At 38.4% G+C, this 23880-nt stretch overlaps 1 protein-coding gene across 1 annotated transcript in view; it reads left to right on the top strand.

The window, feature by feature from the left end:
* The window catches only part of POLN (DNA polymerase nu), a 103531-nt gene that overhangs the window by 37452 nt on the left and 42199 nt on the right, over positions 1-23880 (top strand). Inside the window, exons 15-17 of the mRNA XM_086611734.1 lie at positions 631-688; positions 2061-2138; positions 2592-2706. Of these exons, the coding sequence (XP_086467860.1) occupies positions 631-688; positions 2061-2138; positions 2592-2706 (251 nt within the window). The remainder of the gene's footprint in view (positions 1-630; positions 689-2060; positions 2139-2591; positions 2707-23880) is intronic.

Here is a 23880-nt window from a genome sequence, read left to right as displayed (position 1 = left end):
TGACATAAAAGAAGGAAGCTGTCGTGTGTTATCTTTCATGCTTTACTGGAGATGTATGAACCCAGACCTTGAAAGAAAAAAATCTGTTATTCCTAGTCCTGAGTGTTTGTTGATAAACTTAGTGCTCACTTTTAACCTTGACTGATGTGTTGTGGTTAATAAAGAGCTCCTTTTTTATTTGAACATGCATTTCAAAAAAGTGGAAATAGATATTAGAAAAAATTCTAGGTGTGGAAGAAGAATCTGTTCCCTTAGCTTAAGGCAGGGTTCACATGTACTCCTTCCTTGAAACTCATCTGCCATAACTAAAAAATACGGGTTAGAATAAGAAGAAAATTATTTTTATTGGGTTACTGATTATGTTCTGTGGTGCATTCAGAGATTAGGATTTGGAAAGACTGCCAGTGAGAAATTGTACTTACAAGCTCCCAATTGTCAAAGAAGAGTAAATATTCAAAAGTTTATGACGTGTGAAGATACCTTTGAAAGGCAAAGTGGTTAATCTTATTATATGGGGAAAAACTTGTTGGCATTAGTATCACTAATGTTCTTATGCTGCTTATAAACTGTTCATAAAGATGTTTTCATAAACTTTAACTTAGTAAGCATTTTCATTCTTCTTATTTGTAGAATATTCAAGGTATCTCTAAACATCCAGTTAGAATTACAAAGAAACAGTATATAAAAGGTAAACTATGTTTTATTAGCTTTCAGAGTTTTTTATTTCCTTGGACTATCTCACTGATCCCGTTTCCAGATGAAATTAGGCATCTTAATTCTATTACATATTCTAGGGATGGATTTGTGTTTATTCAGCTTATAAGGTTTTTCCTGAGGAGACATTAAAGCTGGGTCATTTTAATCAAACTCACAACTAAACCCCAATAATTAGTCAGAAGTGTTGTTTTTGATAAAGGAAATGGATTTAAGGCAGATGATTCAGAGAGAATCCAAGTAAAGTCTAGAAAAGCATGACACAAGTGATAGAGAGAAACCTACAATAGCAGATTCAGATATAAGAGAGATTGGCCAACAAGAACTCTCCTTCTTGAACACCTACAGCCATAGCAGAGAAATTCTGCTCATTTGTTGCACTTGGTTCCCAGGTAAGGGCAGACTTACCTTTTAACAGCTGTTTGCTCCCTGCATCTGAAATAATAAAACCGGAGTCTGTTGAAGACAATATAAAAGTTTGACAGCAGCTTTATTTTATCTACCTGATTTATTTTTGTAAGTATTTTCTAAAAGTTGTTAAAAATAATGCGTGAGCTGTGACTGTGTAAACCGGTGGCACTGTGCATAACTGTGGCATGTAGGCCTTTCTGGAAGAAGTCCAATCAGTTTCGTTAACGGTATAATGTATGCTTCTCAAAAATACACATCTAAGTTTTTCATTCCTGTATCAAGACACACTTATTTTTTCCACTTTTATGCTGACCAGATTAATTCTGTTGTGTTTCAACCAACCATCCCTTTACAATACCAGTACAAAATACCAATACAAATGGTATTCCCAGGATGCACTGAGTTTTTAATACCTTGTCAGCAGACGTTATTGCTTTGTGATATTATAGGGCGTTTCTGTCATTAGAATTTGGATGCCTGTATCAGCTGTATGTTCTCAATATTGTATTCCTCTACCACCTGTAACTCAGAATTTGATTATTAACACATTTCTACAGCATATTCAAAGATAAGAAAATATATATATATTTTTTTTAGTTCCTCTCTATAGACACTTCCTAATCTGAATGCTTCCTTTATTAAGTGATCTGTGAATAATGTGAGTCATTGCAGATATTTGTTATCTGGCGTTTTAGGAAGGGTTTGGTTTTGAAAGAGGAGTGAGTGGTATTGCAAGGATGACAGATAAAGGTGTTGTACGTGACTGATAGTGTAAAATAATTATGATCTGGCAGTTGGTGCTCTGCTACATTCCTTACATTGCCATTTGTGTCGCTTCAGTTGTGTGTTTGGTATGTCGTTGACTGTCTCCTATGGTTTACAACACCATATTTTTGGACTGAGGTTTGGGACTTAAATGTCTGTCTCCTTTCTAGGAAAAGAAGAGGAAATAGCAACTATTTCCCCAAGAACATTATTTGTTTCAGAAAAAGGATATACATTTTTAGCAGCAGGTAAGATAGTATGTATTATTATTCTCAGTATGTATTATTATTCTCAGTATGTATTATTATTCTCATATGTATTAATGTTTGCAGTTCTGTCTTCTTTTTCCCCTCTCCTTTGGATGACATTATATTTTACAAGGCTACCAAACCTCTTAGTATCAGTTAATGTTATTATATGATGTATACTCCTTAGTGTGTTTTGGAAGTGGATGATATGTAAGCCTTGTCAGTAGAAACAAAGAGCACCTGAAGAAAATGAAGGAATCGGACGCCTTGTGATCTGTAGCTGGAATATAACTTCTTCAGGATGAGCTTTTTACAGGCATCTGTTTTTTTTTGAGCACGAGGAAATGACTGAACAGTCCAGGCTTGCGTTTTAATTTGTGGTAGTTTGGTTAAAATGCAGATATGTTTTTTTATTTTAGAGCAGTAGATCTATTTTAGCACTCTGTTTTCTAGATTTTTCCCATATTGAGTTAAGGATCCTTGCTGATTTATCATCTGAACCAGAACTTTTGAAACTGTTCCAAGAACCTGAAACCACTGATATCTTTTCCACACTGGCTTCTCAGTGGTAAGAGTAAATGCTGCATTTTTTAATAGTAATTAAACAAAATAGTGAGAATAACTTGAACTGTTGTATTACTGCATAGTGGTAACAAAAGACAGTATTTTGCTACAGTATCTATTGTTAATACTGTTTTAACATCATGAGTTGTAATTCCTTTCTGTCTTTCTGAGCCTTTTCTTCTCCACTGTTATAATTACCATATGTCAAAATGGTGCAGTTCAACTGACCAGTATGAGCCTTGTGACTAAAACTGGTGCATTAATATATTGTGAAAAGTGCATGTTGATAACTTTTTACTGTATTATTGTTCACCAATTCTTTTTAAAAATCCAGAGCAGCAGTTAAGTAGTTTACCCATCCGAAAAACTGCAGAACAACTTTTCTCAGTAAAAGTACAAGTGGTTTTGGAACCTGCTTGTCTATCCAGTTGAAGTATTGTAATCAAATTACGTATATACAAGAAACAGAGACTAGAGTTCATGGGATTCCTTGAACTCATAGGGTTTGGTGCTTCCATCTTTTGATGGGTGATGTGATACTTGGAAAAAGAGATACTTCAGTAATTAGAAAAAAAAATATTTATCTCCATTCCCAGTTTATTATTTGCTGATCTCTTCAGAGTGCAGATCAGAAGATTACCTATTAAAAAAAGATGAAATATTAGCTACTTAGCTCTTCAGAGGCATTCCTTATTACTGTTTGTATCATGGTGATGCTTAAAAATCTTATTTGAGACTGGGACTCTCCTTGTACTCAAAAGTGCACAAGCATTCAATAAGTGACAAGAAAGATGTCAAGAAGCTTGCAGTTTGAACAGATAAGTCAGAAAAGGGTTGAATAAAATGCTACAACATATAAGCAGATTGAACAGAATGTTGTCATGTAAGTGTCATGCAATTTTAATATTTACTCTTTGTTCATCTCTCTTTTTTAATTTTTATCTCCGTTTTTTGTTGGAAGTTTGTTAACTGAAAATTAAAGCAAGAATAGATATGATAAATTCATCAGTCCTGATCTAGCTCAATTCCTATCCTACAGTTTCTAAATAATTGCATGTATAGCCTTCCCAACCACAGTATTTCCTATGTACTGTGATATTTGCTAATATAATCTGAAGTAGTAAAAAGAAATAAATTATAATTATCCTGCTAACAACAATGGAATCAGTGCTTGAGGCATGTGCATTCTGGGAGAACACAACTCAAGGTCACAAACATCACAATGAATAGAGCCATGGAAATACCACCTTTCTCTCTAGAGTCACTTAGAAGCTTCTGTTGATATTATAATCAATTCTTATTCTAATATGATATCACTAGAACCTCGTGATGGATTTAAAACCTTATTTTAGTTTGGAGCTATATTGCAAATGTATGCATGAAGATGAGTCAAATTTTGTCTCAAGTCTGGGCAAGGCTCCAGAAATACTATTCTATTCAGCAACCTCACAGCTCTTGGCAGCCGTCAACCTCTTATAGTTGCTACACAGTAACTTTAAATTTAATGAAATATTACAGGCAAATATTTTTATCAGACAGAAGTGTCATGGTGTGCCTACAAATTATTACATAATGATTCTGCTGAGTCTTGTTTTAAGCTTTAGGAAAGCTAATGCTTGGAAGTAACTTTCTATTGAACCTGTTTTATGACTTATTAATTACAGAAACACAAAAGGTATATTTAGTCTCATCTAACCTTCGACGTCAGTTATATACCAGGAGACATTCGTTTGACCTATTATTGATGTCCCCTGTGTAATAAGATCAATCACACATTAAAAGCATTGACTTCCCACTATTGAGAACACAGTAGGTCTGGCGTGGCCAGCTCACATGTAGATGTCTATTTCTTCTGATAAATTCAGTTCCTCCTATTGAATCAGTTTCTGATGACCTCACCTTGAGTTTTGGAATTTTGTCCTTAATTTGTTTAGCACCAAAGAAAAGACACAAAATCACAGGCTTCACAGATACTTTGCCATTCCAGGTATTTAGTCATCTCTCATAGTCCACTATTGATAAATAAAATCTTTAGGGCAAACAATTAGTTCATTGACTTTGTTGTAGTTGATTCCACCCTGTTGGTATTAAAATGAGTTATGAAAAGGAAGAGCAAAATAAATATCAAACTTTTTATCTCCTTCTGGTCTCCTGATTTTCTCTGGGTCTTAATCCTTTAAAAATCTGTGCAAGTGATACAGGAAGTGGCATACAAAATGTTTTATTCTGTTCGAAGGAATTGCACGTTGTTGCTATTTGTAAATCTTTTCTGATACATTTTTGACAATGGAAAACCTTGACAAAAAAAAGTTTTTTCTCCGAGATATCTATAAAGAATCAATTAGTTTCTGAAGCGCTCTCTCAGAAGAAAAAAATTATGTTAAAGTCAGTGTCTGAGAGCATTCTAGCTTCTGAATGCGTGTCAGTTTTTATCTTTTAGCAGATTTTCTTCATCTAAAAATCCTTGCACTAATGAATATTAAATCATAAATAGTAAAGAATATATTATTGGACAAAAATCTGAGCCACACCTCAGCATCCAGCCAAGGTTTACACTAGTTTATTCTCCTCCCGTGGCACGCACCCCCCCTCACCCCCCCCCTGCAGCTTCATGACTTCTCCACTGAAATGTACCGCTATTCCTTAGCTATCCTTCAAGCTAAAGCCTTCTATATGAAATAAAACCTTTTGAAAAACCTTTACAGGCTTTTTATAGCATTTGGCAACAAGTACACATTATGGGCAGTTTCTGCAAAGAGGTTAGCTGTATGACTTTCTGATTGAATTAAGATCTCTTATGTATAAAAGCTTTCCTTTCATAATTTGTTTAGGCATGCTCTACCATGACTCAGTCTATATCTTGGAGCTTAGAGATGTGTCTCTGTTGGAAATTGGTTGGATCATGTTTCTATTAAATATCATTCATACAGAATCTTTACACTGGTCAACAGTGCAGCGTAGAGATGCATGAGTATGTCTCAAGCCAAACTATGTCTATATATTACAGCACAAGGCTGAATGAAGGTAATAACTTCCATGCTAAAATTGTCATGCGCAACACCGTACCCAACCCAGTAAACCTAGCTGAGAGGCAATCCTCTCCGCAAGACTAGGCTGTGATCTTGTACTTCTATGGCTAACTTAGAGATAGCTCATTTCAGAAGCAGCACGGCCTCCACCAGTGTGGGCTTTCCTGCGCTATGCTCGACTGTTTCCTGTAGATACTGTAGACACTGCTTGCTGTAGATAGTTTTGGTGGGTTTTTTTAAGTATTGTGTGTTCTGTTTGACAGAACTGTCTTGAAATTGCTATTCAGATAAAACTCTCAGAAGCTGATGTTAACTAGTCACTTAATGTGAATTTCTGGGTGATGTCATGTCATGCTTGGTCTCGTGTTTTATTTTTATAGTGCTTTTTTCAAACTGGAATAAGGTTCATGGAATTTTATTCCATTGGAGTTCATGGAATAAAATAAAAATGATGTCTAGCCACTTTGTACTAGATTTGCTTCTACTGACTTTTTTTGTCAGTGAAAAGTCCAGGCCTATCTCTGCCTTGTACATCCAATGTATTTTCCGGTCATCTAACATAATTACCCCAGCTAAAACTAAGATGATATGAATAGATTGTAACGTTCACTTATATATGCGTAGTACTATTCCTGCTGTTACTTTATCCTGTCTGCAATGATGATCATATGCTATGCCAACATTGTCTTACAGTGAGTATTGTGTTATGGCCTACGAATAGGAAGCTTTAAATGACAGGTCAACACCTGCTATTACAAGAATACCTAAAGCGCATTACTTTAGTGACCTACTTGCTACTGAACACATAGTAAAGTTTCAAGGCTTGCCTAAACTTTTGAAAATTCATGATGTAACAGATTCCAGCTACCTGCAAGATGACCTTGTGTTATATTGTCTTGATGTCCTATGACAGTTATTGTCCTTTGAAAGCCAAATCTTTGTCCCAGTGCTGAAGATGATCAGAGCTGTCTCGGCAGCTGTCTGACCAGCCAAGAGACCTAACTGTCATGAGACATCCAAATGACAACAAATCTCAGAAGAAAATTGCCCTCACTTCTTAAATCTAGCTTTTACACAATAAATGAAAAAATAAGTAGTTGTATTTAAAATGCTGTTCATAGGGAGATCTTAGAATCACTTTTAAAGACAGAGGCTGAAAAATAAGTTTACAGTCTTTTAGATAGTCTGCAATTTCTTTCTTAATTAGAGGTGCAGTGATGACCAATCTCTTTCCAATTGTTCAGTTGCCACCCTTCTCAGTAAGCTGTTCTTCTGTCAGTATATACTCGTATTGACCACATTGGGTCAAAATCCGGGAAGTGTCTTAATTTAGCTAAGCATTTAAACACACCATAAATATGTGCTTTCATCTTACCTGACTGATGCCTACTTTCCTACCTGAGTGCTTTTTTGAATTACAATAGTTCTGCTTCAGAGTTCCTATGACTTAAGCCTTAAGCTATTCTTAAAGTATTTGGATAAGTCCTTTGCCCTGCTTCTTTAGAATCTGCCTTAGAGAGCTGGAGATCCCCAGTAGTGATGAGTTCAGCTCCATCCAGCAGTGCATGATGCTGCCCTCCATCAAGGGTCCTGAGGGCAGCCTAGCCATACAAATGCAACTAATTTATTTATGACTCTGGAACTAGCTTAGTCATTTTAATCTTGAAGATGCTGCCGCTGTGTTCCAATGTTTAACACAGACATCTCCTATATCTGCAACTTCTATTTATTTCCTATATTTTCGGTTCCTGAACCTGAAATACAATGCGAAACCCAACACTGGGTTGCCAAGCTCTGTGTACAATGCCAAAGTATGCATCTCAAAGGGTGAAAAGGCTATATGCTGACCACAGAGCCATCTAAGAGAAGTTAATGAGAAATTCTCATCACAGATATTTGCATTTGAACTCCTTTTAGAAAGCTGGAACAGAATGACAAGGACAACCAGTGGTCCAAATTCTATACCTGAAGTTACCTGCTAGATATATAGTATTCTTTGAAAAAAGTGAGCAGGATTCACTCTTCAAGTGGCTGTGGTGCCTAGCTTTTATATAAGAGCTAGGTGCTTGGAGACCTCAGTTCAACTTTTTAAATCTTATTCAACTCTACATCTCTCTCCTCCCAGGAAAATACAAAGCAAGGTTTGACTTTGTATATTGCAGCTGAGATTCTGTTAAGCAAATATTGTAAAGCTGAGACAATTGGATTTGTTAGTTGAGTGAAGATATGATTTAGGAAGAAACATGATAAAAGTCTTGAAATATACAAAAGATTATAACAGAGAGTTGGGTAGAGAGTGAACTAAGCATAATGAATGAGTTTACACTGTTGTAAGAGATGTTTCACGTAAACAAATCTCTAGACTACTAAAGGTAGATAAATATGGAGATGGGTTACCTATGAAGGCTGTGGAATTTCCATCAATGGAAGGAATGAGACAATTAGACAAATATTTCCAAGGATAGCTAAGGTGACTTCTCAGTCTCTCTCACAAACATATTTTTATGACACTGTGATTTTATTGCAGATTGCTTAGACCATTCAGATGGAAAAGGGATTTCTTTATTTCAGTCCCATTTGAGGAATTATTTGTTTTTCACTTAATGATTGTTTGATTCTATTTGTTAGTAGTAGCTACAGGGACAAAAGTCAAGGATTTATGACTCTGACTTGAGTACTCTAAATAGAATAGTGAGTATTTTCATGTTTACTTTTCTTCTGAACTCATGAATTATGCTTTTTTCTGGTTTATTTTGTGGGGGCTTGGGTGGTTTTTTTTGTGCACAGTGGTCCCATTTCTATGTGATGGTGGAGGATGCCACACCTAGCCAGTGGCCTTGCAATTAGAGCATGCTTTAATTGCACGTCACTAGGAGGTAGAGTTGTGGATGTGAATCCTTTCAGGTGAAGAGACAACGAAGTTGCTGTCCCTTCAGTAGCCAGGCAACTGTTGCAGGGTGGTACCTCTTCCACCTTATAGTCAGAAAAAGCCAACAAATCCAAACCTGCTAGCCAGAAACTATCAGTGTGAATAATGATGTAATCAGATTACATTTCCTAGATCAGGTCCTACAGGAATCACAGTGGGCTCAGAGGGGTCTATGATGAACATGTGCACAGTGTAGAATTTTGGGAGCCTATTGAACTGTCAGAAGGGAACAGAACTCTGAGGTGTATCCAAAAGAGCATCCAGGATTAAGGGATCACTTAGCAGAGTGAAAGGGGTTGGTTCACAGTTTTAGATATAGGCATCCACATCCATTTCTAGAATTTTGTCTAGATATCACAGTTCCTTATGGAATTGTCAGTATAGATTTGTGAGAGATGGACTTCCACTGAGACTGTGTAATAGAGAACTGGTCGAAAAATAAATGTAGAGTTACTACACTGAGGTGAGCATCATCCTAGTGATGAAGTCACTTAAACTAAGTGGGCGGATTGAGCTTCAGGTGTCTGATTTATGTTTTAGTCTGTAGAAAATTATTACTGGGTTATACTTTTGTCTAGTGAATGTCTAAGGCACACATTGGCAAGCTCCAACAAGGTGTTACAGATATGTTTGCAGCCTCTAATCTTCTTAGTTTCTATTTAGATGTGTTTATATAATTGTATCGTAAATGTCCTAGCAGATTTATGAAAACATTTTGCCCTTTCTAAATTGTGACTATCAACTAAGATGTTAAAACATGTAGAATATATATCCTCATAAGCCAAGAGGTTCAGTGGAAAAGATCCTGTAAGTAGGTGAGCTACAAATGGTTTGAAGTGAAAGTCCAGTACTTCTATATCCAGAAATTTAGATATGGGAATATGAAAGTGATTTATAGTCTCTAGGAACAATACTAGCATATGAAACAAAGAACATTCTCTTGACCACTTTATTTCTCTAAGATTAAATCAATGCAAACTTAATCTAGAAATATTAAATGTTGTCTTTTCAAGGTAGATATAACTTTTCTGTAGACTACATTTACTGTTTGAGGAGGGGAGAAATTCAGAAGGGTCTTTAATAAATTGTTTACAGTATGATTTAATTGTGAGCATGAACCTATTACTACTATAAACTGTGGTTTTTTTCATTTCTGTGAGAGCAGAAATATAATTGACCCTGTGCACAAAATTTTCCGTGCAATGTTAATTTACCTAGGCATTTTATGTCATATGTTTTGTGTCATAAGTTGCCTGTTGATTCAGTGTAGATCCAGTGTAATGAAATCCATATTGGTCTGTGCCTCAGAAAAATCCCTTGCTATATAAGACTGTTGGACAGTTGTGACGTAGTATTTTACCTTTTATACTCTGTAACTCTCTTCAGTTTGGAAATTATAGTATCTGAATTGCAGAACACAGAAAAAGTTTGCCTATATGCAATCAATTTTCCTTATATTCTGCAGCTAAAGAACAAGAAAGTAGAGAAGTTTTAGTAATCTCTATTAAGAATACTTATGTAGTACTATGTAGTGGGGGAATATCTCTAATACTGCTCAATATGCAGATGTACTGCATATTAAAAAATAATTACCTGAATAATCTGATAACTGCTGCCATTCCTGTATGAAAACAGGCATTCTCTTTAAACTATTAATTTCTACCTCTAAACTATAATTTAACCTGTATGTGTGAAATGCTGATGGGGAATTAAAATAAAAAGGTAATTAATGGATACTCTTTGACGGTGATATTTGCTCTGATTACACCAATGAAAGGATGATTTGTGACAGTTGTGCACAAAGCTTACACTCAGGGCTACGCTTGAAAGAAGGCTGGAGAATTTGATAGTGGTCTAGTTGCTCATGTTTCACTTTGAGTTCTGAGTTTTGTAAAATCTAAACCACAAAATATTCCGTTCTCTCTCTCATCTGTCATCTGCTTCCTTGTATCCATGCTGTTAGTGCCTTCTTTTGTGTGATGATGAACAGCATGAATACATGTCATTCTTCCAGGTATTGAATGTACCTTCCAGTAAGTATTGGACATAAGAATTGTTCACCTGAGTTGTATGTGGTTTTCAGAGAGTTCAAAAACATGGCTGTAGAAAAAGAAGACTTATCTCATTATTTCATTGTAACAAAGGCAGCTAATATTTAAAATAAGGAAGTGTTGTAGCTATCATGGAATCCCAAGGGATTTATAATCATTTTGAGAAACATTCCTTTGCATTTTTATAACGTGGGCTTGGTTGGCTGACACTTTAAGACACAGAAGAATCTTTAGCTGACACTATCCTTGCCAGAGTTAGAGGAACTTGAACAGCTCATTTCCAGTAATCTAGGAAAGTGCAGGCTGTTTATAAAATGTATTGAACATAAAAGTCCATCTTTCCTCAGCTGATGTGTGTATGGGATCATGGTAACGTCTATTGTGAACTGTTTCAGTAAAAGACAGACATGCTCCATTTTGGAAATCACCTGAGAAAAAGCCTAGAGAGAAACAAAGCAGAGAACTACTAGGGATTATTGTATTGAAAGGACAAAAGTTTGTATGTTGGGTTTTTTTGTAAAAAAAAAAAAAAAAAAAAACAACCAAAAAACCAAACCAAAACCAAACCAAACCAAAACACGTTCAACCAGGTTTGAGTAAGACCACAGTGCAGAAAGGTTTTTGTTTTGTTCTTCGCAGACTGTCTTCCTCCAGGAAGTGGGGAAATTTTACTTCTTTACCACCTGCCAAGCAGGAGACTCAAGGAACTGATTATATCTAATAATGGCAAGGTGAGCCAAACTGTTGCACATTGACAGTTGGTCCAGCAGGAACTATGGCAAAATAGGGACTCTTGTTTTTCCAGCCATTTGGCAATGCAGGATACTTACTGACAATAGCACTATCTGTTGATATCCTGCTGAGTTCTGAAGAACACAGGAAATAAGCAAAGGTATTTTGGATGTTCCTGAAATAAATCAAAATAAGTCCTCACAGGCTGAATTACACAAAAAGATAGCGTACTGTGTCTGTTTGAAAAAGATAAGGTCAAGTATGCATGAATGCTTGGTGGTAGGCTGACTAAATACGTATACACTTGCCCACACCCATTTTACACAACCTGATTTCAAATACATTATTTGTATAAATATATTAAAGATTTATCCTCAGCAAAACATTGTCTTTTTTTTAGGCTACTTCATATAAATGTATGGTCTAGCAGACATTGAATTCAGTTAAGCTGCCTACTCCCTTAAATTGCTGTTACTTACAAACATTGGGTTGAAATGAAACTGAAAAAATTAGTACTAACTCTAAGACTTAAATTCAGGGTTAATGTTACATAGCAATAGCAAAGGCTGGCAAATCAGGAATGAGATGAATAGATTTTTGAGAAGTGAAAACCACATCTATAGACAAATGCTTTTTGGACAGATATGATTATTTGCGCTTCTATATTAATCTTATGGAAATATCAGCAAGCTCTTGAAAGAGCTCATTATTGATACAAGGTGTCACCTGGGTGTTAGGTGATTAAGGGCTAATGAAAGAGTCACACTTATCCAAGTGGACTTCTACCAAGGAGACAGGAAGAGCTTTAGCTCTCCTCCTGTCTCCATTAGACATATGGTTACAGGGTTCCACAGCTCCCTTTGCCCTGGTTAGAGATCTCTGTTTTGTTCATTGTCTAAATAGTGAGATGTATCAGCTTAGGACTCCATCTCTGTCTGAAGATTTTTTAGGTAATCGAAACTATTTCATACATTTCTAATCAGAAATTAGAACACGTAGTCTTTTGGATTCCTTTTTCCACTTTTTGTGAGCTTAGTGTCCAGTCTAAAATAAACTTGGGAGAATTCATTTCAATTAATACACTGCATAATAATGAAGTCTTTGGGTTTTGAAGTTGCAATGAAGACACATTGCATGCTATTGAGCACATATAAGGTCATGAAACTGCTTTGCAGTATTAAGACAAATTACAATCATAGCTACTCTTTACCGTAGAGTACTTAAGGTAACTTCTAGAGTCCTGCCTTTGCAGAGGATAAAGTTCTCTTGTGTATTATATGGCTGTCCCCTTAAATAAATGTAACTGAATATCGCTACTGGAGTATCTGTTTAGAAATACATGACTCTGTGATCTTTCAGTGAAGTTTCGCTACGTAGCTCAGCTAGTGGTGATTCGCTGTAGATCTGGAGGTCCTAAAATTGGTGCTACCTGTTAGGAGCCTCACTAAGGGTTAACATAACATTTCTTTCATTAATAACATTTCTTTCATTAGCATTATATTACCTAGTTTTGTAATACTGTTGTAATTTTTAGTTAGTTTCAAGACTTCTGCTTATTTTCCTTTTGTTGAAATAGATTCTGAGGAGACAATTGTTGCAGTATTTTTAACTGACAATTATTACTACTTATCTATTGTCTCATTGTTTATGTATCATTTCTAATTCTGATTAATATCCAAAATATCTCTCATTTTGTATCATTTTTATTCAGAGTATTACTGATAAAAAGAGAGGAATCAAGAATTTGTTTTATATATGCAGTTGAGAGCGCGACACGATTTTGGTTTGAATGGGAAGGTGTGCTATTCCGTATCAAATTGCATTCAGGGGCAGGTATGCTGGGGCAGAAGGCTTAATTGTGGAGATACTACTCATTATGAATCTGGTGTTTAATAACAACTTATTTGGTAAAACAGTTACAAGTGAGGCTGTACCACTTGCAGCTTGCAGACTGTTTTTAGGATTGTTCTTGAGAAACTATTAAAACCTGTGATGTACTACAGCATAGACTTGGATTCCTGTGAGAATAAATGTAGTCTCTTGTGGTATGAAAAGATGCGCACAAGGTGACAGCTGTTCTTAAGAAATAGAGAAGTGTTAGAAGAGAAGCTCTAGGAAAAAGTAAGGCAGAATCTAACACTCTGCTGATTAGTGCCTTATGCTTGTTTAGAGTATGCCTGCTCTTACACAGAGGTGTAAGGCTAGAAGGACCCTTTTGGTCATAAAATTGTTGAAGGTTACAATGACATAAAATCCTTTTCATGGATTGGTGAAGTCTCAACATAGAACTTGTTTTAGCTTAGATAATGCTATTGGAAACCTGTTAAATTCCCCATTCATCTTCTGGCTCTAAATCTCCTTTTACTCTCTACCTTATATTTATTCCTGCAGTTTATATACCCAAATTATTCTTGCCGATGTTGCCCATTAGCTTTATTAGCTCACCTCATCCCCCAGCGTTTGCTTTGTGTAAATACTTCAGGAAGGCAATCAACTGTGTTCTCAACCCTTATTCTCTAAGGAAACAGGCAAGCTTTCTTAGGATGTTTGTCATCAAAAGATCTTAATGAACAGTATTAGGAGCAGCTAGTTATGACTATATGGATTTTCATGTACATTAATCTGTCTTTCTTCTTGGCAAGGAAAATGAGCCTCTGTGGGCGGCACTGACTGACTGTTTCACTAAGCTGCTTTAGTTACCAAAGCTATTTTTTTAGCTATATACACAGGTATACGTGTATCATGGTCTAGAAACATGATGCAATTTTGGAACAGCCATCAAACTGGGCTGGAAGAATGATGAATGGAACAAAGGAATCATGACTTGAGAGGCTACCTTTATTCTAATAAATTTAGTGCCAGGGAACAGTCCTGGTTGCTGGCACTCAATATTTGGCTTGGCAAATTGGTCCTTATCATGGTCGTGGCTCTGGACCAAACGGTTCCTGGATGCCATTCTGGAGTTAGCAGGGGACAGAGATTATTTCTACCAGACTGCTGGGTGCAACACCGTGTTTGGAGGGTGTTTTAAACCATAGGTAGTGTTTTCCAGTTAGCCCCAGTGCTGCAGATTACTTATTGGCAGGCTTAACTTCTTAATGTTGAAATGGTCAGTGTCTCCTTTCACATGGTTGTTTTCGTTTTTTTTTTCTCTATTCAATATTCTGGTAGCCTACTACCACCAAATTAATGTTTCTTGAACATAGTAACCAAATTATGTTAAGTGCCCCAGATAAAATCTCACCAGTATAATGTACAGCAGTACTAATATTGTCCTGTCATTGGAAATAGATCACTTGATGCATACCAAAACTGCGTTTTTCTTTCCACAGACAAATCGTACTATTTCCTTGTTGTTCCATGATCAAATATTATTTTTTTCCCGTTTCTGATTCCTTATCCCCTATTTTGTTAAAAAATACGTACTTCAATATTTCTTACTTGCAAATAAAATAGCTTTGCATATAAGCAATAGTCTTTATTATTCTTTAGACTCTGTGAAAGGGTTTGTTTCTCAAGCCATGTAGCGTGTAGGGATAGGTTCACAATTACTACAGTCTGGAGGGGGAAATGATGTCAGAGTGCTATCTAATTTTGTTTCTCTGCTGCAGTGGAGAAGATTTTTTGTTGTGAAGTAGTTTGGAAGAAAAGCTCTAAGATCTCTGTATATTGCATTTCTATTTCTCTTTTCTGTCCTATTACTATTCTTACTTTGGGATTGGGCAGTCTCTTATATCTACTTAGCAGTCTCTTATATCTCTTATATCTCTTATATCTACTATTCTTACTTTGGGATTGGGCAGTCTCTTATATCGACAGGCTGAAGAGGTGGGCCCATGCCAACCTCATGAAGTTTAACCAGGCCAAGTGCAAGGTCCTACATCTGGGTCGTGGCAATCCCAGGCACAAATATAGACTGGGCGGAGAATGGATCGAGAGCAGCCCTGAGGAGAAGGACTTGGGAGTACTGGTGGACGAGAAGCTCAATATGAGCCGGCAATGTGCTCTTGCGGCCCAGAAGGCCAACCGTGTCCTGGGCTGCATCAAGAGGAGCGTGGCCAGCAGGTCGAGGGAGGTGATTCTCCCCCTCTACTCTGCCCTTGTGAGACCTCACTTGGAGCATTGCGTCCAGTTCTGGAGTCCCCAACATAAGAAGGACATGGACCAGTTGGAGAGAGTCCAGAGGAGGGCCACGAAGATGATAAGAGGGCTGGAGCACCTTTCCTATGAGGACAGGCTGAAAGAGTTGGGGCTGTTCAGCCTGGAGAAGAGGAAGCTCCGGGGTGACCTTATAGCGGTCTTCCAGTACCTCAAGGGGGCCTACAAGAAAGATGGGGAGAGGCTGTTCAGGAGGGCCTGTTGTGATAGGACAAGGGGTAATGGTTTTAAAATAGAGGGAGGTAGATTCAGGTTGGATATTAGGAAATAATTTTTTACCATGAGGGTTGTAGAACACTGGAACAGGTTGCCCAGAGAGGTGGTGGATGCTCCATCCCTGGAGACGTTCAAGGCCAGGTTGGATGAGGCCCTGAGCAACCTGATCTAGTTGGAGATATCCCTGTTCCTTGCAGGGGGGTGGGACTAGATGACCTTTGAAGGTCCCTTCCAGCCCTAACTATTCTATGATTCTATGATCTACTTGAAAACATTATGGAATCAGCTGTAATTGTATCCTCAGGTTCTGTCTCTGATTTTGGCCTAGAGGTATTTATCCTGATATGTTATTAATGGTAAAGTTCATCACTTTAACCTAAATTCTGTAAAGCTAACAGATTAAATCATTGTTCTGAAGCAGCATCAGTATTTAAATCAGGCTTGCTTGCATTAGACAAAAACCACTAATTCTAGGTTGAGATTTCCATCCTTCTCTCACTAAACATCACTTGTGAAATATGTCTGTTTCTTAATGAATGATTGTAGTAACTATTACGTTTTTGCATATTAAAAAAATTGTACTAAAGGGTACTCCTCAAAAGATTCTGACAGGAAACGCTTGAAAATCGTGGCATCTACAAATATGCTGTGCATGATAGCTGTAATAATTTTTCTTTTGACTTCGGAATACCTTTGTTAGGTAGCTCTGCCTCCACCAATGAGGGTATAAATATGTATATGTTTACATGTTTGAACTTTTCTGTTGAGATATAGGAGACAGATCTAGGTTTTGGCTTGTGATGTTTAATTATTGCAGTATGTTTTTTCAAAGAGCATTCATGCAGTGGTTTAATTAGATATTGCTTTCTCCAGCTACTCCCTTCTACTCCCTTGTCTCATCTCTCCCCCAAAATAATAACTGCTGTAAATGATGGGAGGATGTTCAATTTGCCTTCTCAGAATCAGATTTTTTTAAAACATTTTAAGCTCTGAGATCAACAGCTCATGGGCGTTGGTGTGGAATATTTTAACAGTTTTGCAGCAAAGGAATTTCTATCTATTTTGAAAGCTCACTTGCACTAGTTGATATTAATGAAATTTAACACTTGTCTTGCATTGCATTCTGAAAGACTGTCTGTATGGCAGCTTATGGAAATTTCGCCTTGTAGTTTACAGTCCCTTGGAGAAGTGCAGCTGTGACATTTGTTTAGACGAGCAGATAATAAGGCAGAGGGAATAAAGTCTTCAGGAAGCATAATGGCTTTTGTTTTTAGAAGAGCTAAACAATAGCTTTAAATAAACTAGGTTGTTAACTATAAGTTTAACCAGACAGCTTAATTTGATGTCACATTGGAAGCTTATTGCACATTAAATGCTTTCTTAGTATTCTAGAATAAATGAAAAATAAAGTTTTAGAATTGTCACCACCACAACTAAAACACGAACTAGTGAAAAAGCAAGCTCTGAGGAGACTGGACAGTGCTCAGTTGTTTCGTGGTGTCTGATAACATTTGGCTTTCCTAATTTTATGTGTATGAAAAGCTCTCCAAATAGTCGTCTCCTTCTGGATTGACTTTGATAAAATGCTGCATTTTATGAGCACACTCCAGAGCTTAATAAAATATTTCCGTTTATTTCATTTAACTCAATTAACTTTAGTGTCAAGCTAAATCTTGATGAAATCAAGAATGCAAAGGCAATTCATTCTTCACTTTTACTTTTTCCTTTAATTCAGTGTGATCATAGGCATAACAGAAATTTAAGCTGCAAGAAGCTTTTTTAGTGAAGATTGAAAGAGATGAGATGTGAAGTATCTCATCCCTCTCTGCAAAACCCATTTGTTCGACCCTCATATATAGCATGACTGATTTCTTCCTCTTTTGATTGCCCTACCAAGATGTTTAAAAGTCTGCTTCTAATTTATTTCTGAACTATGTAGGTGCAGTTTGATGTAGCGTGACATCTCCTTCTTTCTTTCCCTGTTTGTTTTTCCTGAGCAAGCTGTACATTATTGAAACAATATTATAGTTCCATGTTTTGTTCTGTATAATATCTGAGATGACAATTACGTCATCTTTTGAGTAAGAACTCTGTTTCCTTCTGTTTCACTTTTCTAGTATCTGTCTAAAGCCTGCTCTGAAGGTCCATCTTTTTCCTTTCTTCATCTAAAGTTATAAGACTTCTAACAAGTCCGAGATGGGTATTTATTTGTCACTCTGCTACAGCTACCTGTATCATCTCCCAAAATGGCTTCTGTTCCTTCTGAAGTATTTGAAGCCTCTTACAGAAAAGCTTAAGAGGTAGATGTGATAAGTGAAGAAGGAACTCTAAGACCATTAATTTGCATTTGATCTCTGACATTATTGTTTTGTACAAATGGCCTCTGACAAATTTTATGTCAACTCACGATGTATAGACCCCTTTATCTATTTGCATTTGTTCTTTCAGTGATGGTGCCTGTCACCGTTGATGTTCACACTGGCATCTAAAGCTGTGAGTTAGTTACCCCGGCTTCCTTTTATTCTGTGCTCATAGATCCAAACGCCCTAAAGTAAGAATGCTCTCTAGTTAGTCAATTCACAGAATCACAGAATGTTAGGGATTGGAAGGGACCTCAAAGGATCATCTAGTCCAATCCCCCTGCCGGAGCAGGACCACCTAGATCAGATCACACAAGAACACGTCCAGGCGGGTTTTGAACATCTCCAGAGAAGGAGACTCCACAACCTCTCTGGGCAGCCTGTTCCAGTGTTCTGTTACCCTTACTGGGAAGAAGTTCTTCCTCATGTTTAAGTGGAACCTCCTATGTTCCAGCTTATATCCATTTCCCCTTGTCCTATCATTGGATGCCAGTGAGAAGAGCCTGGCTCCATCCTCATGACAGTCACTCTTTACATGTTTATAAACATTAATGAGGTCCCCCCTCAGTCTCCTCTTCTCCAAGCTAAAGAGACCCAGCTCCTTCAGCCTTTCCTCATAAGGGGGATGCTCCACTCCCTTAATCATCTTTGTGGCCCTGCGCTGGACTCTCTCAAGCAGTTCCTTGTCCTTCTTGAACTGAGGGGCCCAGAACTGGACACAATACTGCAGATGCGGCCTCACCAGGGCAGAGTAGAGGGGGAGGAGAAACTCTCTCAACCTACTAACCACACCCCTTCTAATACACCCCAGGATGCCATTGGCCTTCTTGGCCACAAGGGCACATTGCTGGCTTATGGTCATCCTGCTGTCCAGCGGGACCCCCAGGTCCCTTTCACCTGTGCTGCTCCCCAACACTTCAGTCCCCAACTTGTACTCGTACATGGGGTTGTTCTTACCCAGATGCAAGACTCTACACTTGTCCTTGTTGTATATAATTAAATTTCTCCCTGTCCAGGTCTCTCTGAATGGCAGCACAGCCTTCAAGTGTGTCAGCCACTCCTCCCAGTTTAGTGTCTTCAGCAAACTTGCTGACTGTGCGCTCTATTCCCTCATCCAAGTCATTGATGAATATGTTGAACAGTACTGGTCCCAGTACCGACCCTTGAGGGACTCCACTGGATACAAGCCTCCAACTGGACTCTGTCCCATTGACCACTACTCTCTGGCTTCTATCTTTCAGCCAGTTCACAATCCGCCTCACTACCCAATCATCCAGACCCCACTTCCTCAGTTTAGCTGTGAGGATGCTGTGGGAGACTGTCAAATGCTTTACTGAAGTCAAGATAGACCACATCCACTGCTCTACCATCATGCACTCACTGGGTGATGTCCTCATAAAAGGCTATCAGGTTTGTCAAGCACAACTTCCCCTTAGTGAAGCCATGTTGACTGCCCCTAATGACCCTCTTATCCTTGATATGCCTAGAGACAGCACCAAGGATAAGTTGTTCCATTATCTTTTGCGGAATGGAGGTGAGGCTGACCGGTCTATAGTTACCTGGGTCTTCCTTCTTGCCCTTTTTGAAGACCGGAGTGACATTTGCTTTCCTTCAGTCCTCAGGCACTTCTCCTGTTCCCCACGATTTAACAAAGATGATGGAGAGTGGCCTGGCAATGACATCCACCAGCTCCCTCAGCACCCGTGGGTGCATCCCATCAGGATTCATTTGCGAGTAAAGTCTCTCTTACATCCATCCCATGGATTTATGGATGTCCAGGTTGCTTAACTGGTCCCTAACCAAGTCCTCATCAACCAGGGTAGACTCCTCCTCTATCCTGACTTCCTCAGGAGCCTCAGGGCTCATCAGGATAGCCTCCAGCAGTATAGCAGTGTAGACTGAGGCAGAGAAGGAATACAGTAACTCTGCCTTCTTCTTATCCTCTGTCACCAGGGCACCCTCCTTATTCACCAGTGGGCCTACATTGCCTCTAGTGTTAGTTTTATCTGCAATGTATTTGAAGAAGCCCTTTCTGTTGTCCTTGACCTTTCTTGCAAGGTTTAATTCCAAGGAGGTCTTAGCTTTCCTAGTTGCCTCCCTACATCCTCTGACAACAGACCTATATTCCTCCCAAGTGGCCTGCCCCTCCTTCCATGATCTGTACACTTTCTTTTTCCACTTGAGCTTGCCCAAGAGTTCCCCATTTAACCATGCAGATCTCTTGATGCCCTTTCTTGACTTCCTACCTTCAGCGATCACATGACTCAGGAATATCACTTATCTGTGTAATTCACTATATAAGAGAGACTACAGATGTGAGAAGAAAGTCCTTTTTTTAGTTCCTGCAGGAGTGAAGGAGAGAAAAGGTGATGGTTGCAGGGTAGGATGTGCTCTTTCAAGCACCTCCATCGATGTCAGAGACTTTCTGTTCTGACAGATGTTCAGAATTGTTCCTTTTTAAAGAGAAATCTCTTGTGACCTTTTTTTTTTGTCCAGAGCACTGAAAATAAGTGCTATGTAATTTCTGTCTTCAGTATCAAATATCTGGGACATCAACATGCAGGTAAATATCTTAATAAAGGTAATGGATCACTTTACTCCCAAATGAATCCTTCAACAAATTGTTACTGATGATAGGTATGATTCATGACATGACCTTGTTGCAATTTCTTTACCTGATTCCCTGCTACTTTAAAAATGTAGCAACAGAAGACTTCTGGCCTGCAGAGCAAACTGCAAAGGCATGTCTTTATCTTCTGTAAAATACATGAAAGCTAGATAGCATGCTCTTCAAAAGAAGGTTGAGGACTAATGAAATAAATCTTCATGTAATGGACTATAGAGGCTACTCAGACAAAATAAACTATTTTATGATTAACACTGGAAGGAAGGACTTTTAAAATCCTAAAATGCTTCTGGAGTCTTGCAAGAAGGTTTTATAGGGGTTTTAAAGCTTTTCCTGGTGCTAAATAGATAAAAAACAAATTAAAATGCAGTTTGGTAGAGTGGCATCCAAAGAGGGTAAAAAGATACAATGATGAAAATGTTGCAGGGCTGGCTGTAGTATAGGAAAGATGATGTCAAGCTGACAGTGCTGTAGTCTTTCATTCAAAGAAGTTGAACACAACTAAAAGCTTTTATAAAAACCTCTAAACTAAGTAAAACACAAATTTAAACTCCCTGAGTGGGAGGTTGTGACGGTCTCTCCTCTGTGTTTAAGTGCTGACCCCTGTACTTGCATGGGAGATCCATGCCAGAGGATCTTCAACACGTGCAGTGGCCACTGGAAGACAGCTCTGCCTCTCTTGATGGCAGGGTGAGAATAAATACACATGAAATGGAAACCCTGTGTATTACCCTTTAGATGAGGAGGAGGAGATGTGAGGAATCTGGTGTACTAGATATCCCAATGCCCTGGTTTGTTGATTCATTTATTGGTGCATGTCTTTGGGTGAGGAGTTTCTTTGTGTTATTCTGTAACCTTGTATATCACTTATGCAAACCAACTTTTGACAAAAATATGAATACAAGCATTTGACATAACATCTGAATCGGACATAGAATCATAGAATGGTTAGGGTTGGAAGGGACCTTAAAGATCATCTAGTTCCAACCCCCCTGCCACGGGCAGGGAAACCCTCCACTACACCAGGTTGCCCAAAGCCTCATCCAACCTGGCCTTGAACACTTCCAGGGATGGGGCATCCACAACTTCTCTGGGCAACCTGTTCCAGTGCCTCACCACCCTCAGAGTGAAGAATTTCTTTCTTATATCTAACCTAAATCCACCCTCTTTCAGTTTGAATCCATTGCCCCTTGTCCTATCACTACACGCCTTTGCAAAAAGTCCCTCTCCAGCTTTCCTGTAGGCCCCCTTTAGGTACTGGAAAGCTGCTATAATATCACCGCGGAGCCTTCTCTTCTCCAGGCTGAACAGCCCCAACTCTCTCGGCCTGTCTTCATAGCAGAGGTGCTCCAGCCCTCTGATCATCTTCGTGGCCCTCCTCTGGACTCGTTCCAGTAGCTCTATGTCCTTCTCGTGTTGGGGACTCCAGAGCTGAACACAGTATTCCAGGTGGGGTCTCACGAGAGCAGAGTAGAGGGGCAGAATCACTTCCCTCGACCTGCTGGCCACGGTCCTTTTGATACAGCCCAGGATACTGTTGTCTTTTTGGGCTGCCAGCGCACATTGCCGGCTCATATTGAGCTTCTCATCCACCAGCACTCCTAAGTCCTTTTCCTCAGGGCTGCTCTCAATCCATTCTCCGCCCAGCCTGTACTTGTGCATGGGATTGCCCCGACCCACGTGCAGGACCTTGCACTTGGCCTTGTTGAACTTCATGAGGTTCTCACAGGCCCATCTCTCCAGCCTGTCAAGGTCCCTCTGGATGGCATCCCTTCATCCCTAAACACGAGAGCTGTTTAGAAGTGACACAGACAAAGAAATAAAAGAAAAAATGGCTTCATATATACTTAGGTTACATCAGAAAGGTCTGTCTTTGTTAGCTATTTCACCTGCTGATTCCCTTCTGACAAGATTTTAGTCTACATTTCAGTCTTTGTAAATACTTCTTTTCTTTTTTAGGGGAAGTGTCTTAACTTTATTTCCATTCATCTGGACAGTCTAGACAAATTTCATTTTTCATCCTGATGTCTCTACGCTCTTCTTATGAGGGAGACGGTCTAGCTACTTTTTGTTTAGAACATAGTTGTGTATATGCCTCATAGTTATAGAAGGTGTGTATATATATATGTATTTATATACATGGTTTTCACTGGACATTCTGTATTAAACCACACGTTAAAACTGTGTATGATAAAAATATCTGGATAAGCTAGTTGCACGTACTTTGTGCCTGGTGCTTGATTGACACGTGAGAGAAAAGTAGTGATCTATTTTGATATGACAGTGGCTTCAAGGAAACTGTTTCCCAACCTATTCCTTTCCTTTTCTGTATTTTGTAACAGAGATTAGCCAGGCAAATGTTGTTCCAAGATCACTTCCACATGTTACCTTAAAAATGTCTTAGACAACTTATGCCTGAGCCTTGTCAGCATTTTCCATTAGTCATGGAATAGCAGCTTTCAAAAAAATTACTTATTCCTGCACATTGCATTAACCATGAGCAGACTAGGTTCTGTGCAGCCAATCTTTTCCATATGTCTAGGATGCTCATGTACATTGTGGTATATCTTCTGCTTGGCTTAGGTATAATAAGGCCAATGTAATTGAACAAGTAAGCTTTCAGAATTTACGTCCTACATGATCTATCTAGTGGTGACACTACTGTAAAACTGAGCTTTTCTAAAGCTTGAAGTTGTCAGTAGTTACAGAAATTGTCTGTACCAGTTTCATATGCCAACACAAAGTTCCAGGCACAAAGTTACAAAATATACAACCCTCATCTGCTATTAAATAGCAACAGGTGATCAAAAATGAGAGATTTATATAGTTCACTGATGAAATTTAAAAAAGCTGTAAAAGAAGTCAGATGAACGAATGTGTAGCCATTCATATATTCACTCATTTATTGGACATTAATGACCATGTATAAAATTAATTTAATGGCACTTCATCTCGTTTCCCACATCAACAGCTCAGAGCTAGGACTTGGATTAATTGACAGATGCAGGAGAGCAGCCAAGAGCTTTGTGGCTGTTATGACTGAGCTTAGCTTGGCTGGAATGTAATGCAGATCAAGG

This window comes from Tauraco erythrolophus, chromosome 5 (genome assembly GCF_009769465.1).
Source record: "Tauraco erythrolophus isolate bTauEry1 chromosome 5, bTauEry1.pri, whole genome shotgun sequence".
NCBI lineage: Eukaryota > Metazoa > Chordata > Aves > Musophagiformes > Musophagidae > Tauraco > Tauraco erythrolophus.
The sequence above is the reverse complement of the archived record's forward strand: the minus strand, read 5'-3'. Positions and strand labels throughout refer to the sequence as shown.